This window comes from Vidua chalybeata, chromosome 17 (genome assembly GCF_026979565.1).
Source record: "Vidua chalybeata isolate OUT-0048 chromosome 17, bVidCha1 merged haplotype, whole genome shotgun sequence".
Classification (NCBI taxonomy): Eukaryota; Metazoa; Chordata; class Aves; order Passeriformes; family Viduidae; genus Vidua; species Vidua chalybeata.
The window spans coordinates 3,017,905-3,034,591 of record NC_071546.1 but is presented as its reverse complement, the minus strand read 5'-3'; the positions used below and the strand labels follow the sequence as shown (position 1 = coordinate 3,034,591).

The window sequence follows — 16,687 nt, the reverse complement described above, 5'->3', positions numbered from 1 at the left end:
ACCTTCCCTGCGTGTCTTTGACTTATTCCTAGGGCAGAGCTTCCAGTAAGACCATGGGGACTAATGATCCCAAAGAGCCTGTCTGGCTGGATCACCATTTTCCAAGAACAACAACATTGTCCCTCTCTTCTACTGCCAGAAGCAGCATCTCAGGTGATCTTGGTGGCACAGCTCCCACTCCCACAAGTGCTGCCTAAGAATAAAGTGTCCATACCTTCTCCAGAGCCATGGCAAATTCATCCTTCTCTTGCTCCAGCAGATCCTTCTGAAGCTGCAATTTCTCCAGTGTCTCTTTCTTGCCTACCAACTCGCTCTGCAGTAATGAGTGTTTTTCCTCAAGTGCAGCCAAGTCCTTCACCCTATGAGGAGGAGAAAGAGGTTTTTATAGAAAAACAGTCTATGCTACGAGAGAGGAGCAGGCCATTTGTTCCTTCACACTGGGCCTCCTCAAGCCCAGCACTGCCAGAGAAAGCTTTAACACTCACAGGAGCTCCTGCTCACGGCGTGCTCTCTCCATCCTGTCCTGCTGCTCTGCCTTTTCTGCCTGGGCTGACTCTTCCTTCATCTGCAGCTCAGCGTTACTCTGACGCAGACATGAGGCTTCTCGCTCCCTTAATCCAAGCTGTTCTTGTAGTTCTTCCCTAGTTTTCTCGAGGTTTGTACAGTCACTGCAGAGACAAGGCTCAGTCAGAAGAACCAAGAGGCCTGAAGAGTCAGCAATGCCATTTTCAGCACTCCACGATGGAGCTGGGGACAGTGGGCTAAGGAAGACCTTGCTCTTTCCCTCCCAAGAAAATCCTCCAGAGGCAATGGGAAAGGCAGGATTTTGCCTTCCTTCAGTGAGAAGCAGTGGCTGAGCAGGGGCACGCAAAGAACAGAATTCAGGGAAGCAGAATGGTGAGAAGAAGGAGTCTTCTATTCCAACATGGCTCTGCATCTCCCAGACAGCCTTGGAAGTCACAGGAGAGCATGAAAAACCCAGACAGGACGATGCTCGAGAGCCACACTGAGGCCCACACATGGTAGGCAGGTGACTTCTTCACCCAGGACGCCTCTGAACTCCCAGGCCTGGAAGCAGATTGTTTCTGGAATGCAGGAGGAGGAGGAGGAGACACTCACCTTCTGAGTGTTTCTACTAAAGATTGAAGGTGCTGTTGGTGGCTGCTGGACTTCTTGCATTTCTCCTCCAGTTGCTCAAGCCTTTGCTGCACCTCCCTGCACTTCTCTTCCTGATATCTCTGCTGCTGCAGCAGGAATTTGTTTGAGTCCTGCCTAGCAGAAAGCTCTTCTCTCAGGGCCTGCAGGAACAGGTAGGGAAGGAGCACAAATGAGCAATAAGGACCAGGGAAGGTGGCTCCAGAGAGCTGGAAGAAACAGCTAGCAGAGACAGCTCCTCAGAAGGCAAAAGCTGTGTTGAGAGGGTGGGCATCAAGGAAAGAAAAGCAGTAGAACACAGCAAAGCAGTGCAGAAGCATGAGTATGAAGGTGCGAAAAAGTGCCTCAAGTGGCTGAGCAAATGGAAAGGTGTCGAGCTGAGCAAGGCCTCAGCACTGAGCCTGTGGCTATCAGGGAAGGCACAAAGTTCTCACCCGTGTTGCCCCTCGCATCCTTGCCAGTGCTTCCAGAACCAATCCAAAGGCATGCCCTGTATCAACAGATCTTGGAGCTGAGACGATGTCCCCAGAGTCTGCATGCTGGGAACTGCCAGTGCAGATAATGCTGACCATGCTGTCACTGTTGTCTAACACCATCTGAAAGCCCACATCCAGCTGTTAGCCTTTGCTCATTTTACTTGGTTTTCTTTATCTTGTTCTCATTTTCCTTCCACTTTACCCTGGAGTCATTAAAAACTCAATTTTGTTGTTTCTTCAGTCCACAAAGGTTTGTCCCTATGGCTACAAGTACTCCAGGGATTTCTGATTACAGCTACTCATCACAAGTGTGTGGTGGCTGGAGGCTGCCTGAACACTCACTTTCTTGCAGCTGTGTAGAAGAGCTGACAACTAAACTCATCTCTATTAAGAGAACTTTAGGGCTAAGTTAAGGTTACCCCTGAAAGTTGTGATTCTGGGGAGATTATAATGGTCAGTGAACACCGAGGGAAGGAGCAGAGCCGGCAAGTGCATCAACTGAGTCACTGACCTTTCACAAAGATCTGAAGAACAACAGACTCATTGCTCAAAGAGGGTGAGGGAATGTCAAGTAGCAAATGTCAAGTAGCACACTCTGAAAACACAGTCCAAGAGAGACCTTAACGGGGTGGTGAAGGCAAAGGTACTGAAACTTCTACTGACTCACTAAATTGTCACAGGACAGCAACTCACAAGCTAGAACAGGTTCTGTGTCAGAAAAGTAGTCTAAAAATTAAACAGGCAATGGCAGTTAACACAGATAGTACACAATATGTATCTCTAGTCCCTAAGCCAGTCTGTTGCCTTCCTCAAATACTTCAAAATCAAATTTACAGGGATATCATCCCTGTAATCAGGTCTGTACTCACCTCAGTGATATTTTTAATGAGCTTTTGAAGGAAAAGAATCTCTTCTTTGGCACTGTTAGTCAATGAAGCTGCAAATTCTTTCTCTATCCAACTTGATTCCTGAGAACAGAATAAAGAAAGGGTGGGCACGGAAGAGCTGCTCCCATCTGCAGAATTCCCATCCTCAGTAGCAGTCATACTGCTAAGTCTCAGCTCCAGTGATTCCAGTATATTCCTGTTCATATCTATTCCATTTCTTCTCTACTAAAACTACAAGGAAGACCAAAAGCTAGTTTCTATAGACTGCTATTAAACAGTAGTTCTAAGGAACTATGATCCCCAGAGACCTAAAGTCACAGGCAGAAGAGCATTTTCCCTAAGAGGAAGACACCTGAACTGTCTGCAGTTCCTCTGGCACTGCCTGCATTTGGACTGACTCCACATCTGCCAAACACACAAGGAATATTTTGCCAAGGTGCCTGATGTTCCCATACACTGGGCATCTTTACCACTGTTTCTCCTGAGGAAGCCACACCTCTGTGTTCAGGCTGGAGAGCACACACTGGGCTATCTCCCAGGTAAAGGTAAAACATACTAGAATCTCCACTGTGTCGTTAAGTGTTTTCATGGTCTTCTCCTTCTCCTCGTTCTGCTTCTGAGACTGTACAAGCAAGGCTGAGAGCTCCATCACCCTGAGAAGAGAAGGTCTACATGCCACTCCAAAAGCTTTGCACACCAGCACCTGTTAAAGAGCGAAGCAGCTCCCCAAAGCATAGCATAGCAAAGTTCAACCCAGGAAACACAGCAAAGGCAGCATTCATCTCTACAGGTTAATAGGCTTGATGCTGCAAAATGGCACTTCTTGCCCCAAAGGCCACTCACTCTTGCAAGGAATTGTCAGCACAGAGGTGCTGCAGTGCTTATGGTGGCCCTGGGCAAATTCCTCCCAACTCCTTCAGCACAGCCCTGAGAAGTAAAAGGGCTGTACAAGAAACACAACTCTCTTTATGCTGAATTCAGTTTTTCACCAACAATCAGTTAACAGCAAAAGCACTATCAGAGGCTATCTCTTTTTCAGTCTTGTCTTACTTGGAAGAATTTCTGTCGGGCAGATAATTTTTTCCATCCTTTCTGTTGAAGGCAAGAGTTTGACTGGGGACAGACACAGGGCTGTGCAGGGCTGTTCTAAATGTGAGCACAGCCCATCTGTGAACCCAAGAAGCTGCCACAAAAGATAATGCTGGTAATAGCAAAGTTAAAACATGTTTACCTGTCCTGAAGCTCTTTCTTCTCCATGTCACACCTGACTTGTAAGGCTACCACTTCCTGAGCTGGTTTCACTTGCTGCTCTGCCTGATCCTTGAGGACAGGTTTACCCAGAGGGATGGACTCCCTGAGCTGCACACAGGAGTTCAGGCGAGAGCAGCTCACAATAATAGATCCAGAAAGCCTCATTTGTTCTGCCTTCAGCTCTGACAAATCTCTGAGGAGGAACCAAGAAAGAGCCAATGTTCACTCCACTATCTTTATCAACTGATTCACTTCTGAAGCAGGCAATCATGCATCAGGAAGAGCTGGCAGGCAAGGTGACAACTTCACTGGGGACAAGTCATTCATCCGACACTTGGGGACCAGGACACATCTTGACAGCTGAGCAATGACTTTACCAGGTAGCCAAGTGTGGAGTCTGTTTTCTTCTCAGAAGTAAGATATGGCACAGGCCAGAAGGCCTCAAGCACCTCTAATTACTCTTATTAACATACTGCAATTATCATTAATAGAAATTAGGATTTTTACCAAGATCCCCAGCTTTTATACACTCTGCTCTTGAGTGCTCTGTGATCCCCACTTGGACTGCTAAGAAGCTCAAGACTATACCTATATAATAAAACATTTCAGAAAGGTGGTGTAAGAATCAGCCTGAAATGCTGTAACATAAAAGCACAAACAACACAAGGACTAAATAGCAGGTCAGGCAGACTCTACACAATAGGGAAGACTTATAATCAAATAAGACAAATGGCTTACACTAACCCGGAATTTGAAAGTGCATGTTGATACCAGAAGGTACTATTACGGCTACACTATTTTTCTTGGGAGAAAAAACCTCAGAGAGCCCAAGAACAAGAAACAATCATAAAAAGAGGTATCAAACTAAGCAAAATAAATTGGACAAATGCAGTAACAGGGCAGAGAAGCTGTTCTTTCTCTCAGCAATACTGGAAAAGGAGTAAGAGGATACAAACTGACCAGAAAAAATGTATGCTGGAAATTAAAAGGGAAAAAATATGCATTAATTATCTTTCTCTTATGAGCAATGGGAAAAGAAACCTGGTAAAGATTTTTTAAAGGCAGGTTTTTATAATTTCATAAAAGAGACCACTCTATATGCTGCATGTACAGCTTCAGTGAATGTCTTACCAGGTGTCCATGCATTTCTGTGCCTGTGTTCACATGCCCACACATCACCACAGTCATCACCTGCTCAGAGCCTCTGCTGTCCTCATGGCCCAAGCCCTTCAGCTTTATCTGAAGACCAGCAGCCAACAACTCTTCTGAGAACAGCCCGAAGCATGCTGAATGGCTTTGCTTCCGACTGCCAAAGGAGAAATCCTACCTCTGCTGTAACTAATGCAACACTGAGGTTCAAAAAGCAGGACTGAAAAGTAAGCAAGCCACACTTTTGCTGCAGGAGATCTCGCCTCAACTTCCACTCACCGGTCCGTGGCAGTCTTCATTTCCAGGAAATGGCGGCGGAAGGTCACCACCTGCCGCCACAGGCTGAGCAGACGGTTATGTTCCCCTCTTAAGTAGCTGTCATAAAGCTAAACATGCAAAGACAAAAAGAAATGCCAATTCAGCCCTCACTGTCACTGTAACATCTCTCAGACAGGAGAGAGTAAATCACCATCACGAGGTGCCCTTTAATAACTACTGCACCAGGGGCATCAAGGACTGAAGAGGCACCACAGAGGCCCACAGAAGGGAACCACCTGCCCAGAAGGGATCACCCACACTTCTCCTGTAGCAGTGGGTAGCAGCAAAGCAAGCTGATAGTGATTCATCGCCTCAAAGTCCCAGCAGAGGAACACAAACACAAGCTCCTTCAAGCCCAGTGCCAGATTGGCTTACAACAGGCAGTCAGTACAAGAGGCCTGTCTTGTTCCTGTGTTGGCCACTTTGAATCTGAACACACACGGACCTCTCTGGTCTCAATTGCTCAAAACAAGGATTAAGGAACTATTAAAGAGACAAGTGTACCTGTGACTGCCCTACAGTGCCCAGCTCTATCTTCTCGACCAAGCAGCGCAGTCGCAGAAGGTGGGCATCTCCCCCAGCACCCTCTGCTGACACTCCTCCCTCCCACTCCCCTGTCCAGCACCAGTACATCCTCAGCAGAGCCAAAGCCTCCACACAGCAAGTTTTCCATGCCAGGAACAAAACGCATTCCCATTCCCCTCTGGCATTCTCGTGGCCTGTCCTCACCTCACGCTCACTGCGCCATTCACTCTCCTTCAACTCCAGCTCTTCCCGGGCCCTCATCCAATCCACCGTCAGTTTTCCAACATCTTCTCTGAGGGCGGAATTAACCTCACTGGCTTTATCGAGGTGCTCCCGCAGAAGAGTGTTCACTTCTGCCAGATTCTCACACCTTGGAAAGAGAGAGAAACAACAATGAGGTCGCTGAACAACAGCTCTTCAGCATCCTTGTGTTTTCCCAGCTCTCTTAACACTGACTACTGTCTGAGAGGCAGTAAAAGTACTTTACAGGGTTAACTAAGATCTCTCTGTGATGAAAACCTCATTTGCTTCTCTGTGCTTTGAGCCTTCAATTTCCATCCATGATTTTGGTTTCCCCTTCAACCCTGACGATGCCCACATGTCATAATTTGCCCCCTCTTCATGCTGATAGTCACTGAATGTATCACTTTTCTATAGCACTGTCCAGAGTTGTTCACCTACTAGAACCACAGAATAATTTTGGCTGGAAAAGGACCTTTCACCCAGAATATACACCCCACTTCCCCACTCAAAGCAGAGCCATTAAGCACACAGCACTATTACTGCACCACAGAAAGCAGATTGTGGACCTTTCTCCTGTCAAAGCAGCTTGCCCAACCGCTTCCCCTGGGGAGGCCAGGTAGTACTGACAGGTTTTCCCTCACTTCCGTGAGCATCCAGGACACCAAATATGAAAAAATGCTTTTTCCTTGTACCTTTGCTGCTCCTCTTCCACCTGAAGCAGTGCTTTCTCCAGGCTGTGGTCTGCTGTGGCTTCCCATCTGCCTGGAAGGGATCCCTTTAAGAAGAAAGGAAATGTTTAGTCAAATTGATAGTGTTTCCTTCCCCACTGTCAGCATCCACCATTTTCCTATCCATTTGTTTGGTATCTCAGGAGCTCATGGCTTCTTCCAGGTGTAACAGCGTTGTGACTACGGGGAGGAAGGGAAGGGAAGGGTGTTAGTGTGAGCAGCTCTCCTCACTCTCCCACTGCTATGTGTCCTCACTTCATGACTTCAAGTGCTGATTTGGACTTGAAGCGTGGGAATGCTCTCCTATTCTTCCACCCTTTGGCTTCTAGGTTTATTTTAGCTATGAAGCAGAAAGAAATGCACTGAGCCAGTTCTGTATGTTGACCACCAGCCTTCCTGACTTCCAAAAAGGTGTTTTAACTGGTTCTTTCTCCGGGACAGCTGTATCGTGTAACATGCAGCACAGTCCTCTCCTGAGACCCAGGACAAATGTAACTCCAATGAAGCACTCTTTCACAAAATTAAAATCCTCAGCTGGGTTTTCTGGACTGGCATTTCTGGGACTACTGACTGCTCTAAGAATGGCAACTGGACAACACACGGATGGGAAAACACAGTGTTTCTCTAAACCCTCAGACAGTAAAAACTTGCTTTCTTGTGATTGGATTGTGGAGCGTTTTTATTGGTCTGCATTTGGGAACATTAGATACACCCTTTTTAGTTCACAACCTGCAGCACACTCACCCCTCCAGCTTTCACTTGCTGCTCCAACTCTTGACACCAGGTCTGGTACTGCAGTACCTGAATGAATACAGAGAATGCAGATGAGAGAAGCAGCTTGTAATAGACTCCGCTCACCTCACGTTAACTTTTCTCTGACTCTCTCCAGCCCAAGCACAGTGATTCTGATACGCTCAAAAAGAGGTCACTGCAATATAGGGAAGCGACATTGGGGCGGGGTTTCTTTCATGCGTAGCACTGTCTGCTCACCTGAGACAGCGGCAGCAAGCAGAACGATGGGACAGGTGCGGACAGCTCTACCTGACCTACGGCCCCTACGTACCCCGAGCCAACTGTTCAAGGGGGTCCTTGAAGCGACCGAAACGAGTTTTCAAACTTGCTCTGCAAGCAAACCGGCCCGACTCCTGCCCGGGACAAGCCCTGCTAACGGGGCCGAGCAGCAGCGATGCTGCAGGCACCGAGATCAGGAGGGGCTCGGCAGCGAGACCGCGGCGGGACGGGCGCTCCGCGGCCTCCCCGCCCCGAGCTCGGCACCGCCCGCCCGGGGCGGCCCCGCGGGCTCCCGCCGAGTCCCCCTGGGCAGCGCGGGCGGCCCTGCACCCCCTCCCCGCCGCCGGGCACCGCCCGCTCCTCACCTCGTTCTGCAGCTGCCGCACCAGTCCCGCCTGGCGCTGCTGCGCCTCCTCCGCGCTCCGCAGCCGCCGCCGCAGCGAGCCCGGGCTGAGCTCCCCATAGCCGGCGCTGCCCGCCATGGCCGGCCCAGCCCGCGGCCCTGCCCTGCCCGGGCCAGCCCGCCCCGAGGGTCCCGCCCCGCCGGCCGCGGGCGGAGCGGCTCCCCGGGGCCGCCTGGAGGCAGCGCAGGCTCCGTGAGGGCAGCGCGGCCTGCCCGTCGCGGGCGCAGTGCTGGCCGCTGTGGGCGCTTCCGCTCTGCTGCGCCGGCAGGGAATGGAATCAGAAAAAAACAGTGATAGTGAACCCTCCGCATTTCGTCGGGAATTGTTCTGAGAGTTGGTTAAGCCCATTGCTAACAATATGTTCCATTTTGTATTTGGCTGCTGAATAACGCGGGCTTGTTTTCAGTCCCTGCTTTTTCCTGTGACAGTGAATGCTTCAGTGCTGACATTCTGGGTTTTTTTAATGAGGCGGAATAAATGAATTGCCACCAAAATTCTCTTTGGTCAGCAAAGTAATTTGGGATCTCAGGATCTCTCAAGTCTTGAATCATATAAATATGCTTCTATTGCAAAGGTGAACAATACCTATCAAAGGCAACTCAGGGAAATTAACATTGTATACCAAATGGAGGGACTCTGTTAGTGAATAGACTTGAAGAAGCTTGAAACAAACTGAATTTCTCTAACTGGTAACAGGCAGAGGTACCAAAAATTAGGGGAAAAAAAATTCCACTTAATTAGGTACATCTGTTGGAATCAAGAAACAAAAATAACACTCCCACTCATGATATTCCATGTTTCTATGATTCTGTGCTTTGTAGTTCACTACTGTTCGCAGATGTAGCCAAGTTTCTTGATAACCAATGACACAATTATTTCTTTGGACTTCCGATTTTTATTTAACATCACAACATTGTAGCACAGTGTTTTAAATTGTGCCACCTTCACATGGGAGTGGAAACATCACTACATTTGTTTTGCTCTGGCCCAAGACCAGTGAGTTTTAATTACAACATCTGTAGGTTTTGTGTCAGTCTTTTGTTTTGAAAAGCACAGAGCTGTTAAGTCCCTTCCTAAATTATAACTTCACACTTCTAAAAAACAGTCGCCCAAGAGCTATGGTGCAGAGGTCTAAATCCTCACAGAAATAGAATGATAATTAGTTTCAATAAGCAAAACAATGTGACAGCAAATAGCCTAATATATGGAGTTAACTCAATTTTGTAAGTCCTTTCTGGAAATTAGTCCACCTGGGAAAGGACAATGAATTTCCTGATAGATCACTATAAAGACTTCCATGTTCAGCTTCAACTGCAAGTTTGCAGCACAGAGCAGATTCTAACTCTTGGCATCACATATCCAATGGAACTGCTCATCCTCAGGGAATGGCAGTGTTTTCAACACTATGAAATATTCCTTTGGCTCCCCAGAGTGATCCCTTCCTCTAGACCATGCAGGACATCCAGAAGGGCTGAGATTGTCTGAGAAGGTGTCACAGCTCATGTAGGCATAACCTCAGGATATGGAGAACAGGAGGCAAGGCACTTCCAGGCAGCAGGGACACAGGTGGCCCTCCCTTTTCAAATCCCTACTCACACCGTGTGAGGGAGGAGCTGCTGTCACAGAACAGGCTCAGAAGGACAGGTGGGCTACATGAACCTGGCCACTTGAGGGTGCACAGAAATTTGGCTAGTGGTGAGCAGTGAGAGGCTTGGAACACCACTTCCACTGTGTCCAGAGCCTCACCAGCAGGAGGGTCTCTAGCTACATATTGAACATATCAGTGGAGTTTGAGTTTAGCCAGCTGGATTGACTCCACTTTGGTGTAGGGTTCATAGGAACCCCCCAGTCTGTGGGTCTTGTTCAGGGTCAGCATTCCACTCTGGGGTCTGTGGGGCTCAGTGCACTCAGTTCCAAGCACTGAGATGCTGTTTGCTTCAAGAGAGCCTCTTTTAAAGAGAGAGATTAGTTTGCACACCTTGTTTTGCTTGCTTTTCCTTTTTCCTTCTGTCTAGCTCTGTCCAGCCCACTAAGATTTTTTAATCTCAGAAATGTAAATATTCTTTGAATATATCAATGATCATGCTTTAATTTGATTTACTAAGACAATGCCCATGTAATCACATTGTCCAACCTCCTGCTCTTTCACGTTCCATCTCTTAAATCTGTTTGCAAATCTCAGCCAAGCTTGATAGAGCAAACAACCTTTTAAAGATACTGAATTCTTGCAAGCATTGTAAAAACTGGAAGCTGGATAGATTAAAAGTAGAAACTCAACATTTAGCTACTTTTGTGGCTTACTGGCAAGCTGATCGATACCCCCATGGTGCAGAACCAGACACAGCACACCAGCAGAAAGGTGGGCAGTATGGGAAGGATAAAGTGATGGCATGGCTGGGAGGGCCATGGGATGGTGTGGAGTGACTGCTGGGGAATGGTTTCACCAGAGGTAACTCCCAGGAGAAGATGCTTTATTTTGTAGGGAAATATCAAAAGCACAACTGACATCAGAGGAAGGGCCATTAGATCAAAATCAGGAGGATCATGATTTGAATCTACCTTATTTGTGACATCTGTAAAATCACTGAACTCTTCTAACCTTCAGTTCCTCCATCAAAACAAGTGAAGCATTCAGAGCTTCTCATGTCATGCAGGTTGTTATTTATGAAAGCAGTTCAGTGTTTCTGATACTGGTCAGGGTGGGTGGGGAATGCTACAGCACACACAGGACAAGCTAAAAGGTGGTGTACCTTTTTCCTTTAATCTTAACTCAGAAAGAAAAGCAATTGCAGGAAAAGGACTGGGCTTAGCATCAGTGCAAGATGAGAGATGAGTCCAAGTAATCCCTACTGAGTCCAGCCCAGTGCCTTCTTTCCCGAAGGCCCATTTAGAACACCAGTTCGTTTTTTGCAGGTTTTGAAAGACACACTCGGCTGAAAGCTGCAGGACAGCCCTGACATGAGGAGCGCTGGTTTTGACCTGCAGCCTTCTTGGGGCCCCGGGGCCAGCAGCTCTTGGACATTTTGCATCTAAAATTCAAACAAAGGCTGGTGTTCAGCAGTCTCGGGAGGAAGGACGGGGTTCGGCCCGTCTCCAGCTCCCGAGTGGCTCTGGAGAAAAAGGAGGAGGAGGATGGCTGCCTGCAGGGTGCACTGCTGCCCCGCTGCACCGCGCCCGCCCCGCGGGGCATCCCCTCCGGCAGGAGCTGCTTCTCCAGCTGGGCTGACACGGGATTTTTTAAGCACAGCAATAAATAAGCCAAAATATACTGACTGCGGGCACGGCCCTGTTGAGTTTGTTTAAAATTAAATGTTACCCTCGTTAAGCGCCTGCGTTACAGCGCAGCCCTTCAGTCACAGGGGGACGGAGTGAAGCCACTGTTACAACTTCTCTGGAAAAAGAGCTACATGAATTATTTCTAAATTAGTTTATGTATGTGTCCAGTGGACTGTGTGACAGCTCTCAGTTGTTGATCTTGCAGTTTGTCCTGTCTAAACGTGAAGTTCATTGAGGGCTGAGGCAGAGGTCATACTGCCACTTGCAAAGGCATCCTCTGGAGTTTTGAGCCTGTGGAGCTGTTTCACATGAGGCAGAGTATGACTCATGCTAATGAAAAGGGTAAAGAAGATTTTTTTTAAGAAATATATCGCAGTTAAATTAGTTTAGACAGCATGACATCAGAGAGTAATTAAATAGGTTTGTTGGAATTCCGTTTCCAATTCCAGAGTTCAGGTTTGTAAAAGATTTCTGAGCACCTGCAGATCTCTGTGTGTGAAATATTTTCACTGGAAAGGATTCAAAACTCAAAACTTTAAAAAAACCTTTTAACACAGAGGCAGCATTACGCCATTCTTCCTTCTTGGAAAAAAAAAAAAAAACCCTTGGATTTAAACAAGACTCCTTCAAGTTTTCAGTCAGTTTTACAGAAGAAAACGAGGTGGTAAACTTTCTCTTTTCAAGAACAACTTCTTTATAGCTGCTAACCGAAGTCAGGGGAGATCGTATCTGAGTACATGAGCATTTCCACTATGGGACTGGATACAAGTATTGAACAACGATATTGGAAATGTTTTAATCTCAAACAAAAACCATTTTTGCTAACTTTGGTTTTTAATTTCTTTCATGTTTTCTTCTGCCAAACTGGAGGAACCTTTTCTGATTTTTTCTTTAGTGGCATTCAGAGGAAGACCAGAGGATGAAAATCCTGCATTTTCTCACTTTACTGCTTTGGCATTTGACTTGGCTGTCTCTGGATCTAGTTCCTGGAGCGCTGAGTAATTCTGAAGCAGGCCAGGGTAATCCAGGATCTAAACTAGGTTTTTTGAAAGCAGAAGGAAAGGAGAAGAATCCCTCCACACGGGCTGGTACATTGAGGACTGCAAGCCATGGATACAGCGCTGGGACCTCAAAGGCCAGGACTAAAAGCAGTGCTGTTCAGGCTGGAGCTCTGCTGGCCAAGAATGATGACTCAAAGAAGGTTCCCTCAAGAACAGCAGCCGCGGAGGGCAAGGTAGGACATCTCCCCAGCAGACCTTCTGGAGTAAGGACAGTGACTCCAAAGGTTCAAAATCTTAGCAGCAAGGTGGCTTTGAAAAAAACTGGCACAAGCAGTACTGACAGTGATTCTTTCAAAACCAAAAAGACTAAAGAGCCTGTAACCCAGAGGGAAGCTAAGGAAACTTTCCGACATCCCCCGATAACGCCACATGAATACATGCTCTCTTTGTACAGGACTCTCTCAGATGCAGAAAGAAAAGGTGTTAATGGAAGTGTAAAACTGGAGGCTGGACTTGCCAATACAATAACCAGCTTTATAGACAAAGGACAAGGTAAGAAAGGAGCTTGTGTGTGAGTGAGTGTGGACAGAGAGAGACATCTGAGTGTGCTTATAAATGCAGAGAGTATTGGAAAATAATCATACTTCAGTAAAGTCAAATAGCTCTTTTTAATGTAAATGAAATCACACAACTTTGCTGCAGATTTTGTCCTCCTGCCTTATCTTGGAAAACTCATTTACAGGCAGAACTAGATGGCTGTGTGGCAGCCAAAGAAAACATTTAGGAAATATTTTAGATGCATATTGTTTACAATCAGTCAGTCTTTGCATGCTTAGGTGTTTAAAAACCTTTCACATTTTTGTCTTATTTTCTTTCTAGCTAGCTGGAAATGAGCTTATGGAATCAGCTAATGTTAGATTGTAGTGTGCCTAAAAACATAATATGCTAAGAACAGAGCTATTCTTTGAAAAAAAAAAACCCACAAGTTTCAGTATGAAAGGGCCAGTCTGGTTTGTTCAAGGTAGAATTGTGAGGAACTACACTGCAGACCCAGGAGTCATTATCCTGTGGGGTGGGTGTACCTGTAGTAGCTTAAAACTTTCAGGTAGCACCAAGGAGCCCACAGCTCAGCACAGGCTACCAAGGGTAATAACATCCAGGACTCTAGAACGTGCAGCTCAACATTCCTGTTCCAAACACTTCCGGAAATTTGGGCTAGTGTCTCCTTTCACAGGAGAAATAACCAGCCTCCCAATGAATGATGTTCACCTCACACTCTGCTTTGGGAGCCCCATCTTGCTTCCAGTGACATTTGTAAGAGTTTTGTCATGTTCTCAAGGAAGCAACACAGCTGGTGAAGGAATTGTGATGAAAGACTCACCAGGACTGGATTTGTTTGCCATCTCTTCATTAATAGCTTGGCTGCTGGGAAGGGGGGATGCACTGCTCACAAGTGCTGCCTTCAGGTTCCCAGCTTGCCACTGGAAGCCACTGTTAATGTCACATCACTGGAATGAATATTTCTCAGCCATATTCTTCACCACCTGAAGCAAGTGAATGTAAAGTCAGGATAAAGGGAGGAATTCTTTTCTGCCCAGTTTGAAAAATTGTGAATCATGTGGGGTTTAGTTCATGAGGCAATTATCCTTATGTCTAGCAGTTCCTGGGGATGCTGGTTTTAAAGCATTAATTCACTATTGCATCATCTAAGGGTAAATTTGCTCATGTTTGGAGCCAGCATAAGGTTTGGCCACCAGTGAAGCTCTCTTTCTGTAATTTAAGTAGGATATAAGTGGTAAATAGATTCTGTGAATGCTCAGCCCTGAAAAAGTATTATTTTTCAACTGGCTAATCACAACTTTGAAGGTAGAAAATGCCCACTGGTGAAAGAAATGGGATTTCTACAAGGCAGACTCAGAAACTCATTTCTCTGGTGAGTCCCTGAGTTCTTCTGAGTCCCTGCATGGGGCTGATCCCCTAGACAAAAATTGCTCTTTCTGTTCAGTGGGCTAACTTTGAGGCTTATGAGCAAATTTGAGGAAAACCATTAAGAACTGAATAAGTGATATTGATCTGTGCTTGATGTACATTTAAAAATCTGTGTGCTTTTTTTTAGATGAGCGAACACCAACTATAAGAAAACAAAAATATATTTTTGACATCAGTGCATTAGAAAAAGATGGTTTGCTGGGAGCAGAGCTTCGAATATTGAGAAAAAAACCTTCTGATACATGGAAGTCTCATTCTTCTGGAAAAACTTCCCAAGTAAAATTATTTAGTTGCTCTACAAACAGACAAGCCTCAACACTCTTGGACTCTCGGACTGTCAGCATTACCGATACACCCAAGTGGGAAGTGTTTGACATCTGGAAACTTTTCAGAAACTTTAAAAACTTGGCTAACTTGTGTTTTGAACTGGAAACTTTTGACAGGGGGAGAGCTGTTGATCTCAGGAGTGTGGGATTTAATAGAACAGGAAGACAGGTCAATGAAAAGGCTCTGTTCTTGGTGTTTGGGAGGACGAAAAAACGAGACTTGTTCTTTAATGAAATCAAAGCTAGGTCCGGCCAAGATGACAAAACTGTTTATGAGTACTTATTCAACCAGAGGCGGAAGAGAAGAGCTCCTTTAGCAACACGGCAAGGGAAGAGGCCCACCAAGAATCTGAAGGCGAGGTGTAGCAGAAAAGCCCTCCACGTGAATTTTAAGGATATGGGCTGGGATGACTGGATAATAGCCCCTCTGGAGTATGAGGCGTATCACTGCGAAGGGCTCTGTGAATTCCCCCTCCGATCCCACCTGGAGCCCACCAACCACGCAGTTATCCAGACATTAATGAACTCGATGGACCCCGAGTCCACCCCCCCGACTTGCTGTGTCCCAACCCGGCTGAGCCCCATCAGCATCCTTTTCATTGACTCTGCAAACAACGTGGTCTACAAGCAGTATGAGGACATGGTGGTGGAGTCGTGTGGCTGTAGGTAGCAGAAGAGTTGCTCACGTGAATATGTTATGAAAGGCAATTTGACACATTGGACATAACGTCTCCTCAAACAAGGTTAACTAGATTTCTTACCCCTAGGGTAAGTATCTTTACAAGGATGTAGCAATAAATCCAGTGTTTCTGCGTCTCTCCATGGACATACTTCAGTAGCATTTGGATGCTGTCACTCAGCTGGATTTAAGGCCTTGTGCCACTGGCAACACAGGACTGACTCTAAGTGAAGTCCATGACAGAGAAGATGATACCTGTACACCTTGAGATCTCCTGCTTTTAGCCCCAAAGCAGTGAGATGTGGATATGACCTGTTTGTTCCTTGAACATTGTTCTTGAGAATGAATTTCTGTCTGATTCCCATGTGCTTTGTCCATTCATAAATGTGAGAAAAGAATCCCAATGTTGAGAAGAATTGTGTTCTGGTATGCCCCCATCTTGGTGTAAATAGTTGCACTGTAATATGATTTCCTTCTGATTAGCTCTTGAAACTATGCATATATAAAAAGGGGTCATTAAATATAATATGTTGGTTTAGTTTTAAGTTTTACATAAAGATAGGTGATGCAGGAGGTATTTCCTTCCATGTATGTTTTCCTCCAAGCTACACATCTTTCTTAAGTATCCACCTTTCCATTATTATGTAGCAAAATATATTATTCTGTATAAGGTCCAAGTTGTTCTCAAGTGCTCATAGTAAAAGTGTTCAATTATGGCATAAGATGTAATAAATTATTGACACAGTGCTGCATTGTGCCTAGCTGTCCAACTCTGCATAATTATAACGCAATTAAGAAATTGGTTTATGTTTTTGTACAATAAATGTAAGTGAAAGGGACTTTTCTGTGCAGCAGAATACCAGGGGTATGCAAAACATGTCTGTGTATTTTGCTGCCACAGAGAAAAACTGTGGAAACACTGAAAGAAAGATCTGAAAGGAAGGCCTGGTTTGATCTGGTGGGGAATGACACTATGACTTGATGTGTTTGGGGCAAAATGAGTTATGCAGAGGGTTGCAAAAGAGCTTTGGTATCCTTTTATCCCAGCCTCCAAGGGCTGTGTGCTTGTATATCCCCTTTACCTATTACAGATATGAGTTACAAATGGGATTGTCCCTGTATGTTTCCACCCACAAAGGTAGATACCAAATGTTCAACTACAGACGGATTAGAAAGGTCCTATGAACCATCAGAAATTACTGAGGGATTTTATCAATAGTACAAAATATAAATGCTAAGGTTTGATATTACTTAGACCATTGAGTCATA

General features: G+C 45.9%; 2 protein-coding genes across 2 annotated transcripts in view; one reads left to right on the top strand and one right to left on the bottom strand.

The window, feature by feature from the left end:
• Positions 1 to 8,225, bottom strand: part of CEP250 (centrosomal protein 250) — a 28,163-nt gene extending 19,938 nt beyond the window's left edge. The window contains exons 1-12 of the mRNA XM_053958694.1: positions 8,109 to 8,225; positions 7,477 to 7,533; positions 6,697 to 6,779; positions 5,966 to 6,131; positions 5,198 to 5,304; positions 3,750 to 3,962; positions 3,075 to 3,171; positions 2,501 to 2,599; positions 1,590 to 1,751; positions 1,120 to 1,298; positions 486 to 668; positions 215 to 359 (exon numbers count right to left, since the gene is read on the bottom strand). Of these exons, the coding sequence (XP_053814669.1) occupies positions 215 to 359; positions 486 to 668; positions 1,120 to 1,298; positions 1,590 to 1,751; positions 2,501 to 2,599; positions 3,075 to 3,171; positions 3,750 to 3,962; positions 5,198 to 5,304; positions 5,966 to 6,131; positions 6,697 to 6,779; positions 7,477 to 7,533; positions 8,109 to 8,225 (1,608 nt within the window). The remainder of the gene's footprint in view (positions 1 to 214; positions 360 to 485; positions 669 to 1,119; positions 1,299 to 1,589; positions 1,752 to 2,500; positions 2,600 to 3,074; positions 3,172 to 3,749; positions 3,963 to 5,197; positions 5,305 to 5,965; positions 6,132 to 6,696; positions 6,780 to 7,476; positions 7,534 to 8,108) is intronic.
• A 3,974-nt stretch (positions 8,226 to 12,199) lies between these two features.
• On the top strand, positions 12,200 to 16,188 carry GDF5 (growth differentiation factor 5). Its single transcript, XM_053958693.1, has 2 exons — positions 12,200 to 12,976; positions 14,541 to 16,188. Exons 1-2 carry the CDS (start codon positions 12,343 to 12,345, stop codon positions 15,407 to 15,409), a joined length of 1,503 nt encoding a protein of 500 aa, XP_053814668.1. The 5' UTR covers positions 12,200 to 12,342; the 3' UTR covers positions 15,410 to 16,188.
• Positions 16,189 to 16,687: the final 499 nt, after the last annotated feature.

Bases quoted from the DNA above. Each gene is read 5' to 3' on its own strand.
- GDF5 (XM_053958693.1), top strand. From the start codon at position 12,343: ATGAAAATCCTGCATTTTCTCACTTTACTGCTTTGGCATTTGACTTGG. The intron at 12,977-14,540 runs GTAAGAAAGGAG...GCTTTTTTTTAG, and splicing joins CTTTATAGACAAAGGACAAG to ATGAGCGAACACCAACTATA.